The sequence below is a fragment of the Aquarana catesbeiana genome, linkage group LG10 (assembly GCF_042186555.1).
Source record: "Aquarana catesbeiana isolate 2022-GZ linkage group LG10, ASM4218655v1, whole genome shotgun sequence".
Lineage (NCBI taxonomy): Eukaryota > Metazoa > Chordata > Amphibia > Anura > Ranidae > Aquarana > Aquarana catesbeiana.
Window position 1 is genome coordinate 185182540 of NC_133333.1, and position 22576 is coordinate 185205115.

General features: G+C 43.6%; 1 protein-coding gene across 9 annotated transcripts in view; it reads left to right on the forward strand.

The window, feature by feature from the left end:
- AGRN (agrin) overlaps positions 1 to 22576 on the forward strand; it is a 658449-nt gene that overhangs the window by 531448 nt on the left and 104425 nt on the right. For all 9 annotated transcript variants that reach the window (XM_073603052.1, XM_073603056.1, XM_073603057.1 and 6 more), the window contains 3 exons: positions 7134 to 7298; positions 15848 to 15991; positions 21248 to 21372. In XM_073603052.1, coding sequence (XP_073459153.1) covers positions 7134 to 7298; positions 15848 to 15991; positions 21248 to 21372 — 434 coding nt within the window. The remainder of the gene's footprint in view (positions 1 to 7133; positions 7299 to 15847; positions 15992 to 21247; positions 21373 to 22576) is intronic.

Consider the following 22576-nt stretch of genomic DNA (forward strand, 5'->3'; position numbering starts at 1 on the left):
ATTCAATGCTAGCTAGGGAGCCTCAGCCAACAAGGCTTTAAATGATTTTGGTACACCTGTATAAAACTTGGAAGGAGTAAGGTTAGAATGCAGGGGTCTCAAACAGCCCCCCAGCTGTTGTGAAACTTCAAGTCCCATCATGCCTCTGCCTGTGGGAGTCATGCTTGTAACTGTCAGCCTTGCAATGCCTTATAGGACTAGTTTCGCAACAGGTGGAGTGCCGCCAGTTTGAGACCCCTGTTATAATGTATTTTCTCCCATGTATGAAATCACCTAAGGTGTTTTAAATGTGCACGTGTACCTTTAAAGTATGAATTCATTTTTATTGTTGTGTTTTTACTATTTTGCTAATTTAACACAGTAAAGTGATATAATAAATGTTGTGTATGTACAGTTGTGCTCATAAGTTTACATACCCTGGCAGAATTTATGATTTCTTGCCCATTTTTCAGAGAATATGAATGATAACACAAAAACGTTCCTTTCATTCATGGTTAGTGTTTGGCTGAAGCCATTTATTATCAATCAACTGTTTACTCTTTTTAAAGAGCCCTAATAAATGGCTTCAACCAAACACTAACTATGAGTGAAAGAAAAGTTTTTGTGTTATCATTCATGTTCTCTGAAAAATGGCCAAGAACTCATAAATTCTGCCAAGGTATGTAAACTTATGAGCACAACTGTATGTCCTACCAAACTTGTTCTCTTGTAAAGACTTGTCTCCTTAATGCATAGTGGATAATGATCAAGCCTTGGCTCCTGTCTGGGAGGAGTTATAGATGAAGGGTTTTTTTCTTTTACTGTAAGAAGATGAGGCTAATGAAATACAGGTTTTAGGTGTATGTTATAGCCAATGGGATGCTTCATATTTGCCTTTTGTTACACAGAAGTGCCTATAGATATTCACTTCAGTGATTGCATAGGAGTGTCCTTGAAATAACATGCACAATTTAAACACTTTAACCTTAACCTATGGTTAAAGGTCAAGACTCAAGTCAAGACTCTGTACAGTTCTAAAGGCAAACACATTTTTAAAAAGCCCAATCTAAAAAAGGGGGAAAGGGTACAGCGCTGCTCCAATGGTGTTTAAAAGATGGTTACACACTAAGCGGCTAACACATCTCTAAGACATAGATAGAAGTAAAATAAATCGGAAAACATACAGTGTAGCGCTAGGTGTATAAATAATACAAAATATAAAACAAGAAATTAGGCTCGAGCCATCTCTCAATGGCCAGCATATAAATAAGGAAAACTCCTAAATTAGATAAAGAGTGATTCAGTACAGTAAGTGCACTATATATTACAAAATAACAAGTAAAATAATTGCAATACACCAGTGAAGTGTGAAGACAAGATCAAAATAATGGATAAAAAATCAACCAAAAAAGTCCATTAATGTTTAAATAATGTGTTCCTGATGAAAATCAAAAACCACCACCAACAGTCTCTGTGGGTTAACTGGTGAAGACACAAAATTTGGAAGGCTTCTGGTGAGTGAAGGGGTAAAGCATCAATTGAAATGAGACGTCTGAGTGTATAGCAGGACCGTCACCAAAGCATCTGAGGAGGCTTACCGGAAGCAGGGGACCTGAAAAGACATACGTCTTACAAGTCTCAAAACGCTTGTTTAGCCGCCAGGGCTGGCAGGATGGAACATCGGGTATCCACAGCTTCAAATAGAGGGGAAGGGAAGATCTGTAACAGCATCAACCGTCCAGACGTTTCAGCGGGCCAACGGGATGTTTGTTTAAAAACCATGAGAGGAAGAAACTCACATGGCGTGATATCGTTTAAAAAGCATGCGTTTATTAGAATAATAAAAAAAAGAACACTCACATGATATAAATTCGTAAACAGCTCATAAAGTATCAAACGCGGTGATCATAGGGAGTCCACCCAACATGTTTCGGCTAACGAGCCTTCATCTGGGGTGTGGAGCCCCCCTATCCCACCGCTATTTAAACTGGAAATGACCCCCACTGGGAGTGTCACAACCCAGGAAGTGACCGAATGACGTCACTTCCGGTTCTCGAATTGATGTTAATATATATATACAATGTGTGTAAAGTATATCCCATAGATAATGTAATGGGCGGTAGTTTATACCGCTGGCCCTACATTTATAACTCAGAAATAAAGATAAATGAAATATAATTAGTGGTGACATTATGGCCGGCCGATCCGGAAGTGCTCGGGGTATAAACCAAGCCTCCTCGGCCTAGCCAAATCGTATAGGACAGAGCGCCCTTGCGCTCCGCCCACTAAGCTAGTGTCACCACTAATTATATTTCATTTATCTTTATTTCTGAGTTATAAATGTAGGGCCAGCGGTATAAACTACCGCCCATTACATTATCTATGGGATATACTTTACACACATTGTATATATATATTAACATCAATTCGAGAACCGGAAGTGACGTCATTCGGTCACTTCCTGGGTTGTGACACTCCCAGTGGGGGTCATTTCCAGTTTAAATAGCGGTGGGATAGGGGGGCTCCACACCCCAGATGAAGGCTCGTTAGCCGAAACATGTTGGGTGGACTCCCTATGATCACCGCGTTTGATACTTTATGAGCTGTTTACGAATTTATATCATGTGAGTGTTCTTTTTTTTATTATTCTAATAAACGCATGCTTTTTAAACGATATCACGCCATGTGAGTTTCTTCCTCTCATGGTTTTTAAACAAACATCCCGTTGGCCCGCTGAAACGTCTGGACGGTTGATGCTGTTACAGATCTTCCCTTCCCCTCTATTTGAAGCTGTGGATACCCGATGTTCCATCCTGCCAGCCCTGGCGGCTAAACAAGCGTTTTGAGACTTGTAAGACGTATGTCTTTTCAGGTCCCCTGCTTCCGGTAAGCCTCCTCAGATGCTTTGGTGACGGTCCTGCTATACACTCAGACGTCTCATTTCAATTGATGCTTTACCCCTTCACTCACCAGAAGCCTTCCAAATTTTGTGTCTTCACCAGTTAACCCACAGAGACTGTTGGTGGTGGTTTTTGATTTTCATCAGGAACACATTATTTAAACATTAATGGACTTTTTTGGTTGATTTTTTATCCATTATTTTGGTCTTGTCTTCACACTTCACTGGTGTATTGCAATTATTTTACTTGTTATTTTGTAATATATAGTGCACTTACTGTACTGAATCACTCTTTATCTAATTTAGGAGTTTTCCTTATTTATATGCTGGCCATTGAGAGATGGCTCGAGCCTAATTTCTTGTTTTATGTTTTGTATTATTTATACACCTAGCGCTACACTGTATGTTTTCCAAAAAGCCCAATCTAACCTTCAGTTTAAACCTGTAAAATTCCTGATGTATCAAGCCTAAAGGTGTTCAGAATCTTAGTTTGTTTTATTTAGAAAGTAGCCACAACCTGAGTATGCACTAGAAGGACCTTCGCTCTCTGTGTAGAAGCAGTGGTCTCTCTGCAGGGAGTGTGAGGTGTGTCCTGTTGAGTTAGAGCTTGAATCCCTGTATTCGGCAAACCTCAAGCCTGTTACACACTACTAGTTTTTGGGTGGAATGAAAACAAACTGACAGCTCCATTCAGACCCGCTGTACAGTCTGACGTTAGTATGGCGACCTCCCCTGCCATTGGCTGAGAGCACTGATTGGGAGTTGATTGGCTGCTAATTTTCCAGTATGCTCGCCCGACAGAAACCAGCCAAACGGCTGGCTTCTGTCGGACCAGCTAACATACACACGGGCTGATTGTGAATCAGTTTTTATTGTACCAGCCGATGTTCCCCAATATTCGTCTTGTGTGTACGGGCCTTCAGGCTCCTGGCTGATTGGAAAGATCTACCTCTAACTTGGGTGGGGTGGGGGGGTGGTCGGGTGTTGGACAAGAGAAGCCATTGTTTCTACACAGAGAAAAAGGGTCCTTCTCTGCTGCATGCAGGCACAACACATGCTTTTCTACCCAGGCTGTGGCTGCTTACTAAAGAAAACAAACCGTATTGCCCTGTACACACGATCGGACTTTCCGGCAACAAAACCGTGGATTTTTTGTTCGAAGGATGTTTGCTCCAACTTGTCTTGCATCCACACGGTCACACAAATGTTGGCCAACAATTACAAACGTGGGAATGTGGTGACGTACGACGAGCTGAGAAAAAGGAAGTTCAATAGCCAGTGCGGCTCCTTCTGCTTGATTCCGAGCATGTGTGAACTTTTGTGCGTCGGACTTGTGTACACACAATCGGAAATTCCAACAACAAAGTTTTGTTGGCGGAAAATTTGAGAACCTGCTAGCCAACATTTGTTGGCGGAATGTCTGACAACAAATGTTCGATGAAGCATACACACGGTCGGACTTTCAGCCAACAAGCTCACATCCAACATTTGTTGTCGGAAAATCCGATCGTGTGTACGGGGCATAAGACTTTAGCTGAATTTAGTGAATGTTTATTTGGATTTGTATTGAAAATGTGTTACAAAATGCAATGTAAGACTACATTTTTCTCACGAATACTGTTGCTTTCTTCATTTGTCTCCTTTACGTTTGGTTGTAATCTGCAGACAAGCCTGTACACCATGTGACATCTTACTTTTTTCTAATATACTGTGGGTGGTCTGTCACTGAGCCTGTGCACAAAAAGCCATTGCAGAAGCAGTGCATAATGACACATTTCTGGAAAATGAAAAGCAACATAAGCTAAATGTATTTTTCTGAATCCTGTTATTTCCTTGTATTACGTTAATAAATTTGTTAGAATGGAGTTGTGCTTCAAAATTGACACAAAAGAGAAACAAAAACACTTGATCTTTTGTATACTAAAAATGCTTTAGTTCAAAACGTAAACTTTAAAGGAAAAATAAAAAAACAGTGACGTTCTTTTTTTCAAACGTCACTTATTTGTTCTCGGCCTTTAAATAGCGCTAGTACAGTCACTCCCCCACCAGAGTGGGCTGATTTGTCATTGTGCTGAAGTCACAGATGGACTTGCTAGTTACAATTATCTGTCGAGATGTGTTCCTTCCAAGGGGAAGTCAATCGAAAACCAAATACATCTCTGCATCTCTCCCTTTTACACAGCACCTGTTAGACCGTCCTTAGACAACTGCTGTCCTTGCTGTCCCCTTACTCTCCTCCTTGGATGTTCTGCTGTGCCAGTGCTGGCTGGGGGGGGGGCTGAGAAAAAAGATACTTCCTTTTATATCTTGTTTCCACCAGGCAGCTGAAGATTAATCCGCTCATCCCCAAAGTCGAACAGAATCTTAGAGATCCATCTTGTCTCTTTTTTTTACCGTCTCCACACCTCTACAGATGGGAACGACTGCATTCTGTGCCAGCTGTTCCAGGACCCGTGTTGTCACCTGCTGTGTTACTGTGCGCTGTTATTAATAGCAGTGGTTTGAAATGCAGAAAAATACACAGTAACATATTGCTCACTGTGTCGTCATTGTACGCTTTGACTCGTTAACCCTTTCCTTAAGAGAGCTAAGTTTTCTGACAGTTGGTGCTCAGCAGACTCAGATGGCAAAACAGTTAAATAAGTCATACTTTTGCTTGTAGGAGATGACATTTCACGGCATGGCTGGCAGATTATTGTCTGCTCTTAGGAAAATATTAGTTCTTTGGCCGTACTGCTCGCTGTGATAAATAACCAGATTAAGTAAACATAAACAGGAGGAGGAGGCCCAATTTATTACCTTTGTGGGGTTTCTAGCTTCTTGTCACCTGCTTGGTATTTAAAAGAAACGTGTACTTCTTTTTCCTATTTTAGAAATACACACCCTAAAAGGGCATTCTTATAGATTTTAATTATGCATGTACATATGGGCAGTCATATTGCTCAATATGTTCCAATACTATACTTCCTGTCTAGGAATCATGACTATGACTTTCCTATTGCCTTTCTTCCCCATTACAAGACTGTGAACCCTTGTGTCCCATACTAATTCATTGAAAATTGGTGTGTCACAGAACAAAGCCTTTTCCAGATCATTTAATACACAATCTGGTATTCAATAAAATTTGCAGGTTAGTATTTCGAAAAAAATTATTTTCTTTCGGTATAGATTGTGTTGGTTGGCATGCAGCCATTAGAGGTTGCACCCGCAAGTCTGTTTGTGAATTATTATCATAAATACCAAATACACAAAAGTGTGAAAATTGCAGTTTCCTTTTATCATTACCTTTATTTTCAGGACCCAAAAAGGATAGATGGCAAACATCTTTGGGTTGGGTATAGGTCTGGTCCAACTGGTATGGAGTTTGGGTGACCAGAAGGCATTGGTGTCTCCATCGCTAAACAACAGCTCCACAAAACACTATTGATAGCTAAAGTAGCTTTATTCACCCTAATGCTTTCTTCCACAGCTGCACATATCTTACCTTTGTTTACTTGGAACTCCGATCAGCCACTCATACAAGCTCTGAGCTTTTCCTATGTTTACCTACGTGGGTCTGAGGACTCTCTCCCCTATGTGACACTGCTAGGTGTATTACCAAACATGAGCGTTGTCACATTCTCCTCCATACCAGAAAGTACTTCCTCTGGCAAGGGCGTTAAAGTGAACCTTTCTCTTTGCCCTCCAAGGGCAAAGCACAAATTTGCTTTAAAAGGTGACAGACATTGGGCTCTGCTATTACAAGATAATTGTTTATATTTTTTAACCTCACAGGCTATTTTAACAATACCTTTCTTTTTAGACCAAATTAGCTCTTTACATCCATAAGAGTAACAGGTATAGACAAAATAGTCTTCCCTTTAACAAAACTAGGTGTTTTTAAAACTGCCGTGGGGTCTATACTTGTCTACATTTGTTGGAAGTGCGTTGCATTTCCCGTGCAGTGAGAAGACAATAGATATCCACAAGGTTAAACACAGCATGAGAAATGCGATCATGAGAAGCTTTACACTGGAGGGAGCCGTGACCTCTTGTCACTGTCCCTCGACAAGCAACTCTCTGTGAAATGCTGATGACAGAATAGGCCATATGGAGCTACTTAAAAGATTTAATGTCTCTCTACATAGAGCATAACTTTATGTGTCCGCTAACCTTTGGTTGCCAGCTGGATGTTCACTTTGGCAGTAAAACGGATAATTAAAATGACATGATTGCCTTATCAGTCAATAACATTCTTTCATTTTGCTTTGTACAGGCAGCTGCCAGTGTAACCAGCATGGCTCCTACGGGGGTACTTGTGATCCCACCACTGGCCAGTGTTCTTGTAAACCTGGAGTAGGGGGGCTGAAGTGTGACCGGTGTGAGCCTGGTTTCTGGAACTTCCGAGGCATTGTAACAGATAAGAAGAGCGGCTGTACCCGTGAGTGTTTGTGATGTTTAACTGAAAAGCAGGGCCGATCCTAGGGTCACCGGCGCCTGGGTGCAGAAATATTTCTGGCGCCCCCACATGGGCGTGGTCATCTTACCAACTCCTCCCCTTTACAAATGTTTTTATGGCAACGACTCAAACACAGAGATGCTCCCCTAAGAAGTCTTTGTTACCCTAGGATCCTCCCATGATCTTTTAACAATAAAAAAAATACAGGAAGAGGGTACACTAATGAGACCTGAAGGGGAGTCTCTCTGATGCACACAAAGAGGGCTTCTGTTAGAGAGTCTGTTAGAAAGAGCCCCCAGACATATTACAGGAGATGGTCAGAGACTGCAATCATCGAACAGGAGATGGTCAGAGACTGCAGACATGGTACATGAGATGCCCAGAGACTGCAGACATAGTACAGGAGATGATCAGAGACTGTAGTTATGATACAAGAGACAGTCAGAGACTGCAATCATCGAACAGGAGATGGTCAGAGACTGCAGACATAGTACAGGAGATGCCCAGAGACTGCAGACATAGTACAGGAGATGCCCAGAGACTGCAGACATAGTACAGGAGATGCCCAGAGACTGCAGACATAGTACAGGAGATGCCCAGAGACTGCAGACATAGTACAGGAGATGGTCAGAGACTGCAGACATAGTACAGGAGATGGTCAGAGACTGCAGACATAGTACAGGAGACGGTCAGAGACTGCAATCATAGTACAGGAGATGGTCAGAGAAAGCAATCATAGAACAGGAGATGGTCAGAGACTGCAGACACAGTACAGGAGATGCTCAGAGACTGCAGACATAGTACAGGAGATGCTCAGAGACTGCAGACATAGTACAGGAGATGCTCAGAGACTGCAGACATAGTACAGGAGATGGTCAGAGACTGCAGACATACTACAAGAGATGGTCAGAGACTGCAGACATACTACAAGAGACAGTCAGAGACTGCAATCATCGAACAGAAGATGGTCAGAGACTGCAGACACAGTACAGGAGATAGCCAGAGACTGCAGACATAGTACAGGAGATGCTCAGAGACTGCAGACATAGTACAGGAGATGGTCAGAGACTGCAGACATAGTACAGGAGATGGTCAGAGACTGCAGACATAGTACAGGAGATGGTCAGAGACTGCAGACATAGTACAGGAGATGGTCAGAGACTGCAGACATACTACAAGAGATGGTCAGAGACTGCAGACATACTACAGGAGATGGTCAGAGACTGCAGACATACTACAGGAGATGGTCAGAGACTGCAGACATGTTACAAGAGATGGTCAGAGACTGCAGTTCCTATGGACATTAGTACATAATGGCCGATCGGCCCTCTCACCTGACCCAGCGATACAGCAACGGTTCCTCTGATCAGGAGTCAGCTCACTCTGAATTGCCTGTGGCGACTCCGCTGGGTAGCACCCAGATCTGTATTCCTGCAATGACTCCATTCCTTTCTCTGCCAGGGATGGCCCCAGGCTGTGTGGCTTTCCCTCTGGTGGCGCAGGGCAGCGGGGTTCTCTCTCTGATGGTGTTCTCTCAGCACTGTCCTCTCCCTCTGGAGTCCTGGGTGTACTTCCCTGAAAGCTTTCCCAGGCTCCTGGCTCTCTCTCTCTTTCCCATTCAGCTGAGCATGCTGTGTGGGCTGCAGTTTCCATGTTACAGTGGGGCTGCCAGTCCTCGGGACTATATGTCCCACAATCCTCTTCTCTGCTCCTTTTTCTATTCTGTTTCCTCCCTGGTTGATATGAAGGCGGGGGAAGAAACATAGTGGGCAGTTGTGCTGGCAAGCACCGCTCACTAGTACAGCAGCACGCAGGAAAGGGAGGGGGGAAAGGAGAGCCCGCAGCTGCATTGGCTTCACTAGGGTTGGGGTCACCCCCCTTCCACTAACTATAGTTGCCCCTCAGTACAGACCCCCCTGCACTACATATAGACCCCCCTCCATCATTGCAGAACCCGCACTAAGTATAAACCCCTCCCTCAGTACAGACCTTACTCAGTACAGATCCCCCCCAGGTAACCCCCCCCCTCCATTAGTACAGACCTCCCCAGGACAGATCTCCCTCTCCATTAGTACAGTCCCCCACAGGACAAACCACCCCTCCATTAGTACAGACCCCCCAGGACAGACCCCCCCATTAGTACAGACCCCCCTCCTCTATTAGTACAGACTCCCCCCCCACAAACCCCCCTCCTCTATTAGTACAGACTCCCCCCCACAGACCCCCCTCCTCTATTAGTACAGACTCCCCCCACAAACCCCCCTCCTCTATTAGTACAGACTCCCCCCCCCACAGACCCCCCTCCTCTATTAGTACAGACTCCCCCCCCCACAGACCCCCCTCCTCTATTAGTACAGACCCCCCCCCACAGACCCCCCTCCTCTATTAGTACAGACTCCCCCCACAAACCCCCCTCCTCTATTAGTACAGACTCCCCCCCCCACAAACCCCCCTCCTCTATTAGTACAGACCCCCCCCACAGACCCCCCTCCTCTATTAGTACAGACTCCCCCCCCCACAAACCCCCCTCCTCTATTAGTACAGACTCCCCCCCCCCACAGACCCCCCTCCTCTATTAGTACAGACTCCCCCCCCCACAGACCCCCCTCCTCTATTAGTACAGACTCCCCCCCACAGACCCCCCTCCTCTATTAGTACAGACTCCCCCCCCCCACAGACCCCCCTCCTCTATTAGTACAGACCCCCCCCCCACAGACCCCCCTCCTCTATTAGTACAGACTCCCCCCACAAACCCCCCTCCTCTATTAGTACAGACCCCCCCCCCACAGACCCCCCCTCCTCTATTAGTACAGACTCCCCCCACAAACCCCCCTCCTCTATTAGTACAGACTCCCCCCCACAAACCCCCCTCCTCTATTAGTACAGACTCCCCCCCCACAAACCCCCCTCCTCTATTAGTACAGACTCCCCCCCACAGACCCCCCTCCTCTATTAGTACAGACTCCCCCCCACAGACCCCCCTCCTCTATTAGTACAGACTCCCCCCACAAACCCCCCTCCTCTATTAGTACAGACCCCCCCCCCCCCACAGACCCCCCTCCTCTATTAGTACAGACTCCCCCCACAGACCCCCCTCCTCTATTAGTACAGACTCCCCCCCACAAACCCCCCTCCTCTATTAGTACAGACTCCCCCCCACAAACCCCCCTCCTCTATTAGTACAGACTCCCCCCCACAGACCCCCCTCCTCTATTAGTACAGACTCCCCCCACAAACCCCCCTCCTCTATTAGTACAGACTCCCCCCACAAACCCCCCTCCTCTATTAGTACAGACTCCCCCCCACAAACCCCCCTCCTCTATTAGTACAGACTCCCCCCCACAGACCCCCCTCCTCTATTAGTACAGACTCCCCCCCACAGACCCCCCTCCTCTATTAGTACAGACTCCCCCCACAAACCCCCCTCCTCTATTAGTACAGACCCCCCCCCACAGACCCCCCTCCTCTATTAGTACAGACTCCCCCCCCCACAGACCCCCCTCCTCTATTAGTACAGACTCCCCCCCCCACAGACCCCCCTCCTCTATTAGTACAGACTCCCCCCCACAGACCCCCCTCCTCTATTAGTACAGACTCCCCCCACAAACCCCCCTCCTCTATTAGTACAGACCCCCCCCCCACAGACCCCCCTCCTCTATTAGTACAGACTCCCCCCACAGACCCCCCTCCTCTATTAGTACAGACTCCCCCCACAAACCCCCTCCTCTATTAGTACAGACTCCCCCCCACAGACCCCCCTCCTCTATTAGTACAGACTCCCCCCACAAACCCCCCTCCTCTATTAGTACAGACTCCCCCCCACAGACCCCCCTCCTCTATTAGTACAGACTCCCCCCACAAACCCCCCTCCTCTATTAGTACAGACCCCCCCCCCACAGACCCCCCTCCTCTATTAGTACAGACTCCCCCCACAGACCCCCCTCCTCTATTAGTACAGACTCCCCCCACAGACCCCCCTCCTCTATTAGTACAGACTCCCCCCCCACAGACCCCCCTCCTCTATTAGTACAGACTCCCCCCCCACAGACCCCCCTCCTCTATTAGTACAGAAACACCCCCCCCCCCTCAGGACAAACCCCACCCGGGCGTGCAGCCGCGCCACCCGGGTCTAAAAGATCGTGACCGAGAGGAGGAAAATACATGACAGGCGCTGTACGTCGCGCGGCACGGACCGCCCCGCCCCCAATGACGTCACTGCACTGCAGAGAGAGCCGCTCCGATCTCCTCTGACAGGAGGATGGAGCGGGCGGGGACGGACTTGGGCAGGAAACACAGCGGCGGCGCAGAGAGCGGCCTGTGGACACCAACAAGAAGAGGAGGAGGAAGGGGAGCACTCTGGCGCTTGAGCGCCCCCACCTCTGTGGCGCCTGGGTGAACTGCACCCCGTGCACCCGCCTAGGATCGCCCCTGCTGAAAAGGCAACCACAGCCAGACTAAGGAAATATTTCTGGCTGCTGTTGGTTACAGCTTATTGCTTTTTTTTTCCATATATTAATATTCAAAGTCTAAGGTTTTTGAGCTTAGGTATTAGGTATTAAACCCAAAACCAAAAATGTATTATGTTTGGTAAGATTATAGTACAGCTTACCAATCATTAGATGTGGTGGCAGCATCAGTTTTCTTTTCTTTGGCTTTTTCCCCTCTGCTTTCACCTGGTGATCGGGCCAGCAACATACCTTCTGTATTAGTGAGACACAATGCTGGAGGAATACGCGTAGGAGGCACAGCAGAAAGCAGCATTGTCAGTCATGTATTAGCAGATATAGATACAGTAACAAATTGAATCCAAATTCCAGCTCACACTTAGTAATCAGTTACAGCAAATAGTTTTTTTTTCCTTTTGGGATAAAGGTTTTTCATGAATAAATAAAAGCCGATCATTTTAATCAGCCCTGCCAGTGTTAAGTGGTTTGTCCCATCCATATAAACTAATACATTGTACTGGAGAGTTTGTGCTATGAAAAACAACAGATTAGCTGGCTGGATTACCAGATGAAAATAAAAGCAAGAAAGCCTAAAAAAGCATCTAAGAATTGATAAGCTAAGGTATAATAAATGTTTTATTTTGGGTTTAATAATACTTTAAAACCCAACTTACTATACTTTTGTTTAGATATAGTGGGGAAGGAATGGAAGCTTTGCCCAGTATATAATACTGTGCCCTTATTTGAAATAAGTCCTCTTCTTGTCTATAATCAAGAAGAGGAGTAACTGGGACATGAAGTGATGGGGAATTTCTGTAATGGGGACACAGAGAACAATCAAAACAATGTTTCAATTATAATTCAGTAAGGCTGGCCATACATGGAGTAAATTTCTTTCTTGCAACCTCGGGTTGCAGGAACGAAATTCACTCAATTCCCCCATCAACACACACATTATTGTTGATGCGGGAATCCCTCCTGCCGGGACATTGTCTTCCCACCGGGAAAAGACAGTGATTTTTGCTAGTGGCTATAGCAGCCGCTAGCGATAATCGCAGGTAAAACCCGGCATGCTGATTGTACCCAAATTGATCAACCAATCAACTTGGTACATTCAGCCTGCCTATACATGGTTCGAATCTTGGCCAGTTACTGCTGAACCGGTCGAGATTCGAACTGTATATGGCCTGCCTAAGGGACACAGGATTCCGTTATTCAGAGACAATTACATTATACTTCCGCCTACTGGACGAATTGGACTTTCGCAACATAAAAGCCATCACCCTGCCACGTATAACCCCTCCCACTTCCATCATGCTTCAGATTATTGCTAGTGTCCTAGGAGGATGGATGCCTTTTCTCTACTGAGAAATATGTACCCACTTTTATTATTCATTTTAATTTTTCCTAATTGACTGTTTTCCTTCAATCAAGATTTGCTGAACTGTGCTCTTTGCGCTTTCTAGACCTTTGTGTACCTCTGTGACCAAAGATCTATAACCATTGCATAGCCTCTGATTTGACCCAGTTTTTTTTTTAGACTCACTTTTGAGGTTACCCACAGACAAGTTAACATGAAATGTGACATTTGGCTACTGGGCCCTGCTTGTGGCACTTTTTAGACCCTTGTGCTTTGTTAGTCGCAGAGTGCTCTCCAGGACCAGGTAAGCCTCTAAGAAGTCTTTTATGATATGGCTGAGCATTGGGAATTTCCTGCCATTTCTCCCATTTGCAAGGGACACAAGTATTTTTTTTCAATAAGTCCTTGCTGCTGCCTACAGTGACATAGGGATTGATTTACTAAAACTGGAGAGTGCAAAATCTGGTGCAGCTCTGCATAGAAACCAATCAGCTTCCAAATCAGCTTCTTAAATTAGGTTGCCTCGATTGAGCAAAGCAACATAGCAGAAACACAAGGGTAGCAGTCCCACTTTATCTAGTCTCTCTAACTTAGGTCGTTCACACCTGAGTGATTTTCAGCTTGTAAAACGCTCAGCTCTGAAGCTCCAAAATGCCCAACACCCAAACTTCCATTCATATAAATGGCCTCTGTTGACATATGAGCATTCTGTTGCCTGAAGCTCAAAAAAGTACATGAACTTCTTTTTGGCAGATTATAATGCCTGACTTGAGCTGTAAAACTCTTGTAAAACGCTCAAATAGCAGCTTGCCACCCCTGATTTCCTCTCCCTCTCCTCCCCCTAGTGCTTTCTATTGGCTAAACAAAATGCCTGAAGCTGTAAAACGATTGTAATACACTTCTAAAATGCTTTAAAAAAAGCTAGTAAAAAGCTGTAAAAAAGTTTTTAAAAAAATGCCCCCAAAAAATGCCAATAAATCGATACGCTCAGGTGTGAATGGAGCCTTATGGTCCACAAACAGTTTTGAGTGTCTCTCCTCAGTCAACTCCTTGATGGGAGTGGGAGGGTTTATACCTGGCTGACCAAAAGCTAAATCCTCCTGTAGGTGGCAATATAACCCAGCCACCTGAGAATAACACAATTTTGTGTCCTTTAACAAACTAAAAAAAACAAATGGATTTTATGGTAAGTACAATAATCCCATTATTTTGCACAATGGCGAAGGGAATCATTATTTCTATATATACACATCCACCTTACCTAGGTACCCCGGTTGCCATAGTTTCTTTTTATGGTGTCAAGGTAAAGAAAATGTGTGAAAGTCTCCCAAATTGGGACACCGACAGTAATGAAAATCTGAAAGAAATTCTATTTCTTCCCCAACCTCTTCAAACCAGAAAGTTTTGGCTGAAGCGAAGTTTGGCAACCAAAACGAAAAAGGGACTCTAAAAAAGCATGAGGCATTCCTGTGTGCTACAACAGAGTCTAGGTTTACTTGCATTATTAAATAGCCTTCAGGGCTTCTTGGCTAGTCTTAAGCCAGCAGCACTACTAAAGCCATATTGTAATGTTTCTGTGTAACCTCATTACTTCTAATGATTACCTAAAGATTTGTATGTGAATATCGTCTGTAAGCAAAGGAAAAGTACTTTCTGTGTCTCGCTTTTACTGTTTACTTCAGAGAAGCTCTGCAATAATCAGATGGTACATGATTTTCTTTTGATAGTAAAACAGTGCAGCTAACCAGTATTATATAGCTAATGATCCATTTTCATAGGCAAGATACATTGTGTTTAAGTTTCACTGTAACAGCAGTTTTTAGACACAGTCTTAACATTTTGGAACAGTTGTCCTGAATCCATGAGTCCCGTTGGATTGTGAAAGCCTGAGGCAAGGATTGATTCAAGCGTATAGAGCTGAAGGCATGAGACTAAATTACGCAATGAAGAGCCAGGCTGCAGAGGCTTGATGGATGGCTGTATGGCATCTCTCACCAACACTTAGATGCCGGCAATATCATTATTAGAGGACCCCAGCATGTCCCTCGTTACATCATATCAAAGTTGTCCCTTCAGATCCTGTTGCACCTTTTTAGAACACTGCAATAAAACAATGAAGTGCAAAAGACAGGATGCAGCCGCGAGTGCTTTTCTCTGCACTGTCCAGGAGAGTCTAGTTGGTCATGTCTGCCCCACAGGCAGCCAGTTGTCAGTTATATAATCCAAGCCAAGAGTCTGTCAGCGTAGCAGCTTGACAGACACAGCTGAGCCAGGTAGGTGGGGAATCACTAGACCTGCAGGAAAAAAGGGAGTAGTACTGCAGCTGGGTTTTTCAAATCAACTTAGTGTATCAATAAGGAAGGTGCACAGACATGAGCTCATTCTACAGCCTGAATAATATATGGATTATATATATTGAATATTGTCTTGATCTTAAGATAGCCAGTAATATAAAATTATTGTTATTTTATCAGGCACCTGACATACTCTAGTTGACCTATCTCAGTAGTGTGGGGGGTGGAATGGATGTTGCCAGCTAACTGCTGTCATTCCACTAAGATAAGGCTGGTGTCAGGGGGTCTGTACTCAGTGTAGAGACACGTATGCTCAGATCATAAGAGCATGCATGTTTTTTTCATGATCATTCAAGTAAATGATCATTCAGCAGTTCTGTTGACCTACGCCTATGGGTACAATTACATTTTATCAACCCGTTTGTTTTACAGCATGCAATTGTGATCCAGTTGGAGCGGTGCGCGATGACTGCGAGCAGATGACAGGTCTTTGCTCCTGTAAGACGGGCATTTCTGGTTTGAAATGCAGCCAGTGCCCAGATGGACGAAAACCTGGCTTGAACGGCTGTGAGCAGGGTAAGAAAGCAGACATCTTGGGTGTCTGGCAGAGCAGGAGTCATGCAAGTGCTTTTTATCCGCCATGCTGATTAATCAGGTTTGTTGTAATTCACCAGACAAAAAACACCAGTTTTTAAATAATGTACTTCTTGATTATAAAAAAAAAAAAAAAAAATGAGTCCAGCATGCCCAATTGAGTTCAATAAGGCCTGGAAACCATGGTTCGTGATAAGATGGGATAATTGACACCAGTTGTATACACTCACAATTTCCAATAACCTTAACCAGGTAATATCAAATGAATGGGTAAGGGAGCACAGTAGAGTACAGGTTGTATAAGATTGATTTAAATGGCTAACTCTGTTGTTTTGTTGAGTTGTTATTGGGTGAAAAATTAAAACTAAATTGTTGTGAATATTAACAGGTACAGGTATTGCCCAAAAAAACAGCCTGCCACTTTCTTACTGAGTCAAGAAAAAAAAATATTGATGTTCTGGGTCAGGATCATGTGGCCAGGTGGAGCTACGCTTACAAAGCCTGTTCATAGATTTTCTATAGGTTGATGGCATAATCAATAATGATTTACCTTCTACGGTGGCTACGGCAGAATGAAAACAGATTTGAGCAGGCAGAAAAACACAGCAAAATTAAATCTGACAGTGTTTTACAATTACCCAGACTGTGTAGTCAGCTCTGTGTCCAGCCTGTCTGTGATAAAATGGTTTCTCCTCTCTCTAGCAAAATGCTTTGTTTACTTGATGCTTTAGCTATCATGCAAGTAATACACGGTAAAATGAGACTCAAAAGCTTACCTGGTTACACACAAGAAAAGATTTTGTATTATATCTATCCGTCACAAAACCTTAAACCTTTTCTTGTAAATGACTAGGTAAGTGTGAGAATCTAATTTCACCTTTTTTACCTTGTATTACTAGATTTATATCTATCTACACATACATGCACAAGCTGCTAACCACTAAGCCATCTGCCTATATATATATAATCATACCTATTCTGTACTTCACAGCCATTAAAGTTTGGTACTTGGCCAAAACTTTTTAATTTTCAGTTTTGGGGAATAATTTCTAAGAACATATGTGTAGACATTTATAAAATTATTTGTAGATAAAAATGTCTGTGTTGTGGGGTTTCTTCTATTTATTTTTTTTTCGGGGAGGGGATGGAGGGGAAAATATTAATTTAAGATGATGGAAAAGTATATTGTTATAACTACTGTGTATGGAATGATGTAAATGAAGAAAACCTTAATTACCGTATTTATCGGCGTATAACACGTGCCGGCGTTTAACACGCACCCCAAATTTAGGAGGGAATTTTAGGGAAAAAAATTTTTAGGAGGGAAGTTTAAGGAAAAAACTTACATTTAAATGCCCATCAATGCAGCCTTATCAGTGTCCATCTGCAGCCTTGTCAGTGTCATTTGCAGCCTTGTCAGTGTCATTTGCAGCCTTGTCATTGTAGCCTTGGCAGTGTAGCCTTGCAGTGTAGCCTTGTCAGTGTACCTTGTCAGTGCAGCCTTGCAGTGTAGCCTTGTCAGTGCAGACTCATCATTGCAGCCTTTTCATTGCAGTCTTCCATTTTAAAAATGGCGCGGGTCCTCTTGGCCGCTCTCGGGTCCTCTCGGCGGCTCTCGGGTCCTCTCGCAGTCCCGAGCGGAGCCGAGAGTAGCCGAGTGTACTCGGCTCCACTCACAGTCACGTCCAGTCCCTGTGTAATGGCCATCATAGGACAGGACTGGGCGGGACTGTGCGTGACTGTGGGCCGAGCCGAGTACACTCGGGTATGTATCTCGGCGGCTCGATCCTTCGCTAACAATCAGTGGGGGATCGGCGGGGGATCGGTGTATAACACGCACCCATGATTTTCCCCTGATTTTAAGGGGAAAAAAGCGCATGTTATACGCCGATAAATACAGTAATAATTATAAAAAAGATTTGATATAAAAAATAAATAAATCACATGAACATAAGTATTCAAAGCCTTTGCCATGACATTCAAAATTGCGCTTAGGTGCATCCTGTTTCCACTGATCATCCTTGAGATGTTTCTACAACTTGATTGGAGTGCACCTGTGGTAAATTCAGTTAATAGGACATGATTTGGAAAGACACACACCTGTCTATATAAGGTCCCACAGTTAACAGTGCATGTCAGAGCAAAAACCAAGCCATGAAATCCAAGGATTTGTCTGTAGACCTCTAAGACAGGATTGTATTGAGTCACAGATCTGGGGAAGGGTACAGAAAATTTTCTGCTGCATTGAAGGTCCCAATGGGCACAGTGGCCTCCATTATCTGTAAATGGAAGAAGTTTGGAACCACCAGGACTCTTCCTAGAGCGGGCCGCCCGGCCAAACTGAGTGATCGGGGGAGAAGGGCCTTAGTCTGGGAGGTGACCAAGAATCCGTTACTCTGATAGAGCTCCAGCGTTTCTCCATGGAGAGAGGGGAACCATCCAGAAGAACAACCATCTTTGCAGGATGCCACTAATCAGGCCTGTAGGGTAGAGTGGCCAGATGGAAGCCACTCCTCCGTAAATGGCACATGAGAGCCCACCTGGAGTTTGCCAAAAGGCACCTGAAGGACTCTTAGACCATGAGAAACAAAATTCTCTGGTATTATGAAGCAAAGATTGAACTCTTTGGCCTGAATAGCAAGCGTCATGTCTGGAGGACACCAGGCACCGCTCATCACCTGGCCAATACCATCCCTACAGTGAAGCATGGTGGTGGCAGCATCATGATGTGGGGATGTTTTTCAGTGGCAGGAACTGTCAGGATCGAGGGAAAGATGATTGCAGCAATGTACAGAGACATCCTTGATGAAAACCTGCTCCAGAGCACTCTGGACCGCAGACTGGAGTGAAGGTTCATCTTCCAACAGGACAACGACCATAAGCAGACAGCCAAGATAACAAAGGAGTGGCTACGGGACAACTCTGCGAATGTCCTTGAGCGGCCCAGACTTGAATCCAATTGAACATCTCTGGAGCGATCTGAAAATGGCTGCTCCCCGACGTTCCCCATCCACCCTGATGGAGCCTCAGAGGTCCTGCAAAGAAGAACGGGAGAAACTGCCCAAAAATAGGTTTGCCAAGCTTGTAGCATCATACTCAAAAAGAGGCTGCAATTGGTGCCAATTGGATGCACTGTACTTTAAACAGTGTGTAGATGTTACGAAATTACCTAGAAATTTTGTACATACACCACTGTATCCTACAACATGCACAAATAAGACGCAGAGATAAAGTTTTTGTGCTCACAGTTAAATTATTTTCTCTGTTAGTTCATTGGGGGACATAGTCTTTTTTGTCTGGGTGTAGTTTTTACCATTAGATAGTGTTGTCTCTCCTGTTTTGCCATGTGTCCAGCCTCCCAGAGCCAGTAGCGATACAGATCTATAAAAGTCTGACTATGTTACCTAGCCGTAGCTGGGAGAAATGGGGGATGCCAATGATATCTAGTTTTTAAAGGTGAAGGCTGGGGACAGTCAGCCTAATTGAGTTCCATCAGTCAGTGAATTACTGACCCAGAAATCACATATACATACCAGGTATCCCTATAGAAGGTAGGATTAAGCTTGTTCCTTGTCAGTTGCTTGGCAAGTAATGAAGGTAGCATAAGAGTGACTGCCCCTGAGAATGTACGTTCAAAAACAAGTCACCAATGGCAACTCCCCTGTTTCTGCTGTTGTAACAGTTTTTACGCAACATTAGAGGTTTGAACATTCTTGCTTTTTGCTTTGTGTCATTGCTGTTTGCAGATGCATAGAAAGATGTGGATACTTTTTTCACTCGTATAGGTTTTTAATGTGAACCTGTGCTTGACCTATGCAGAGTTAAGCAACAGGTTTGCTTTAATGCCCAAATGAATGAACCAAAAACTCCCCTGTTGGTGCTCCTACCTACGAGAAGCAATAAGGTTTGGCCTAGAAATTTCAAAACAAACATCTCTAATGAAACCCCTACCAGGGTGCCTGCTACTGACTGTGAGGTCATACAAGAGCCCTGTTCTTGTCTAATTTTGCTGAAAGCTGTAGTATACTCTGACAAGAGTCTAAGGGCAAGTGTACTGTAAGGGGCTTGCTTTGAAAATCAAATGCAGAAAAATGGGTTGCTTTTGAGATCCGTCTTAAATCAGTGTAAAATCAATTCATGGCCAGTTTGAGATCTTTTTGGTATGTGGTTGAGATGCTTTCACATTTATTTGTGTGGAGGAGTGAAAGAAAAGCAGAGCCGTGGATAGAAAAAGCAACAATAACCACAAGTATACACTGCTCCACAAAATGAAAGTCATAATTAAACACTGCATTCCACATGTATCAAAATTGTTTGCCAAATTGATGTCAAAGGCAAATCACAAATACCATAATATAGGAACCCTAAAAAGCAGTGTGGTTATTGAAACTTTTTATATAATTAGGGACATGGCCCAGATATCTTAAAAAGACAGCAGGAAAATATTCCTACTCTTGTAACAAAAATCTCAAATGGGCAAAATGGGCCTATTGATCCTGCAATGACTTGTCATTACTTACATTGTACCTAAATGCTAAACTTTTTTTATTGCTGGCTGTGCCCCTTGTGCCCCCTCTTAGAGAGATTAATCATCTATATTTGTCCTTTTTACCATTATCATCAAAAGTGAAAGTAAAAGAAAATCACAATTTTTGGGTTGACACCAGAACAGTGTTGGAAAGAAAATCTTTTACTGTGGACACTAGTTCTGGTAACCCCTTGATCTGCAGATAGGTGAAACAGTGTGGATACAAACGTACTAATATTACTTTGTATTGCTTCATCTTTTGTCTAACAGTGTTCATAAATACTGTGCATAATGGGCAATTTTTGTTTTGAAAAAAGTAGCAGCTATTACATATTTTGTATTCACACAGCAACTCCAGGCTGTCATTTTGACAGTTGTGAATTGCTGGAAAGTGTGAGGGGGAGCTGAGGGACAGAAGGACATTATGTACTACATATGACCTGTGTATTTTCATGAAGTTTTTTGGGGCATGTGTATTACATCTGGTGTCCATAACTAGTTAATATAAATGCTCTGTGTCTGCCTTGTATATCTACTAGGAGACCTGGTTTACATAATGTTTAAGGTCACTCTGCTGTTTTCTTTGGTCCTGTATATAATTTTACATTTTTATAAACTAATTTTTGGCAACAGACGTGTGTATGTTTTGTCGTTGCAATTTGTTTGTCACTAATCATTTGTTCTGCTGACTTTGTGCATCTTATTTCCAGATCCATCGGCTCCCAAATCCTGTAATGACATAAAGTGTCAGTTTGGTGCAACGTGTGTGGTGGTTGGAGGCATTGCCCATTGTGAGTGCCCGTCACCCCTGTGTGCAGAATCTAACCTTACTAAGGTAATGGTCACATTTTCATCCATCGTCAGTGGCTTATGCCAGGTTCCAACTGGTGTCAAATCACAATAATTAAATGATGTGGTCATGTAATAGATAACTTTCAGACACAGATTTCTAATAAATGAATTAGACATCTGTTTTCATCACCTATGTTAGCAGGAATGGGCAAGTTAACTTAGAATTCATAAGCCAGTCTTTCCTGTAAAAAAAAGGGTGGTTTGCCATGGCTGACTTTTTTCTGCTGGTTGCTTGGCTGTTATGATGATCTACTGGCTCCTGTACCTTTTAGAACTTCTGACTTGGAACATATACTGTATATACATATGAGGACCGTCAAAGTAAAGCAAGAACAAAATATGAAAGCAAAGGGGTCAGCATGACCTCCAGACATATAACATTTGCAGAAAGTCAGCAGTGTAGCAGACTACAGGCTTCCTTTAAATATGAACTTTCTGTGACTACAAGGGAAAAGAAAATGTAGGCACCAGCTATAACTCTATATTGGCTTCCGGGCTTCTGCTTATTAGAGTACATGCAGTGAACATATCACTATAGTTAAATAACTACAAAATGGGGGTTAATTTAATTCTGGAAATCTGAAAATTCTGTAGCATCTCTGTGTGACATTCTAGAAACAGAAGGTTATGTGTTCCTAAGAACACACAGGGCAAATCTGACACAGTATCCATCACACAGCAGACACCATCTGACCTACATCCATGCTGGAGTCACATACAGATCACATCCATTTTAGACAGACATTCTCACAATCTGGACATACTGTAGATTCAATTTAAACAATATTTCATTTGCTGACCCTTGTACCTTGCATCATTTCTTCTTACATTCCCAGAGGCTCTTTTTAACAGTATTACAGTGCAGGATAATTTTATTTGTATCAGTGCAAGCTGAAATGATTCTTCCTTCTTAGTCCATATATGAAAATTGTGGGCAAAGAAGGTTCTAAAATAGCACTCGTGTCTATACTATGTACATTTAATTATTTACATATTGTGAATAATAAGCAATAAAGTCAATTTAAAACCAGCCCTGACTGACCCCTGTAACTGTAGGCACTGTGGAGAAATTTGTCTTCAAATTTCACAACTGATGTATTAAACTCCCAGATCCTTTCCCTTATTTTCTATGGCAGTGGGATCTTGGTATCCTGCCAGCCTTTAAAAAAAAAAAAAAACACATGATG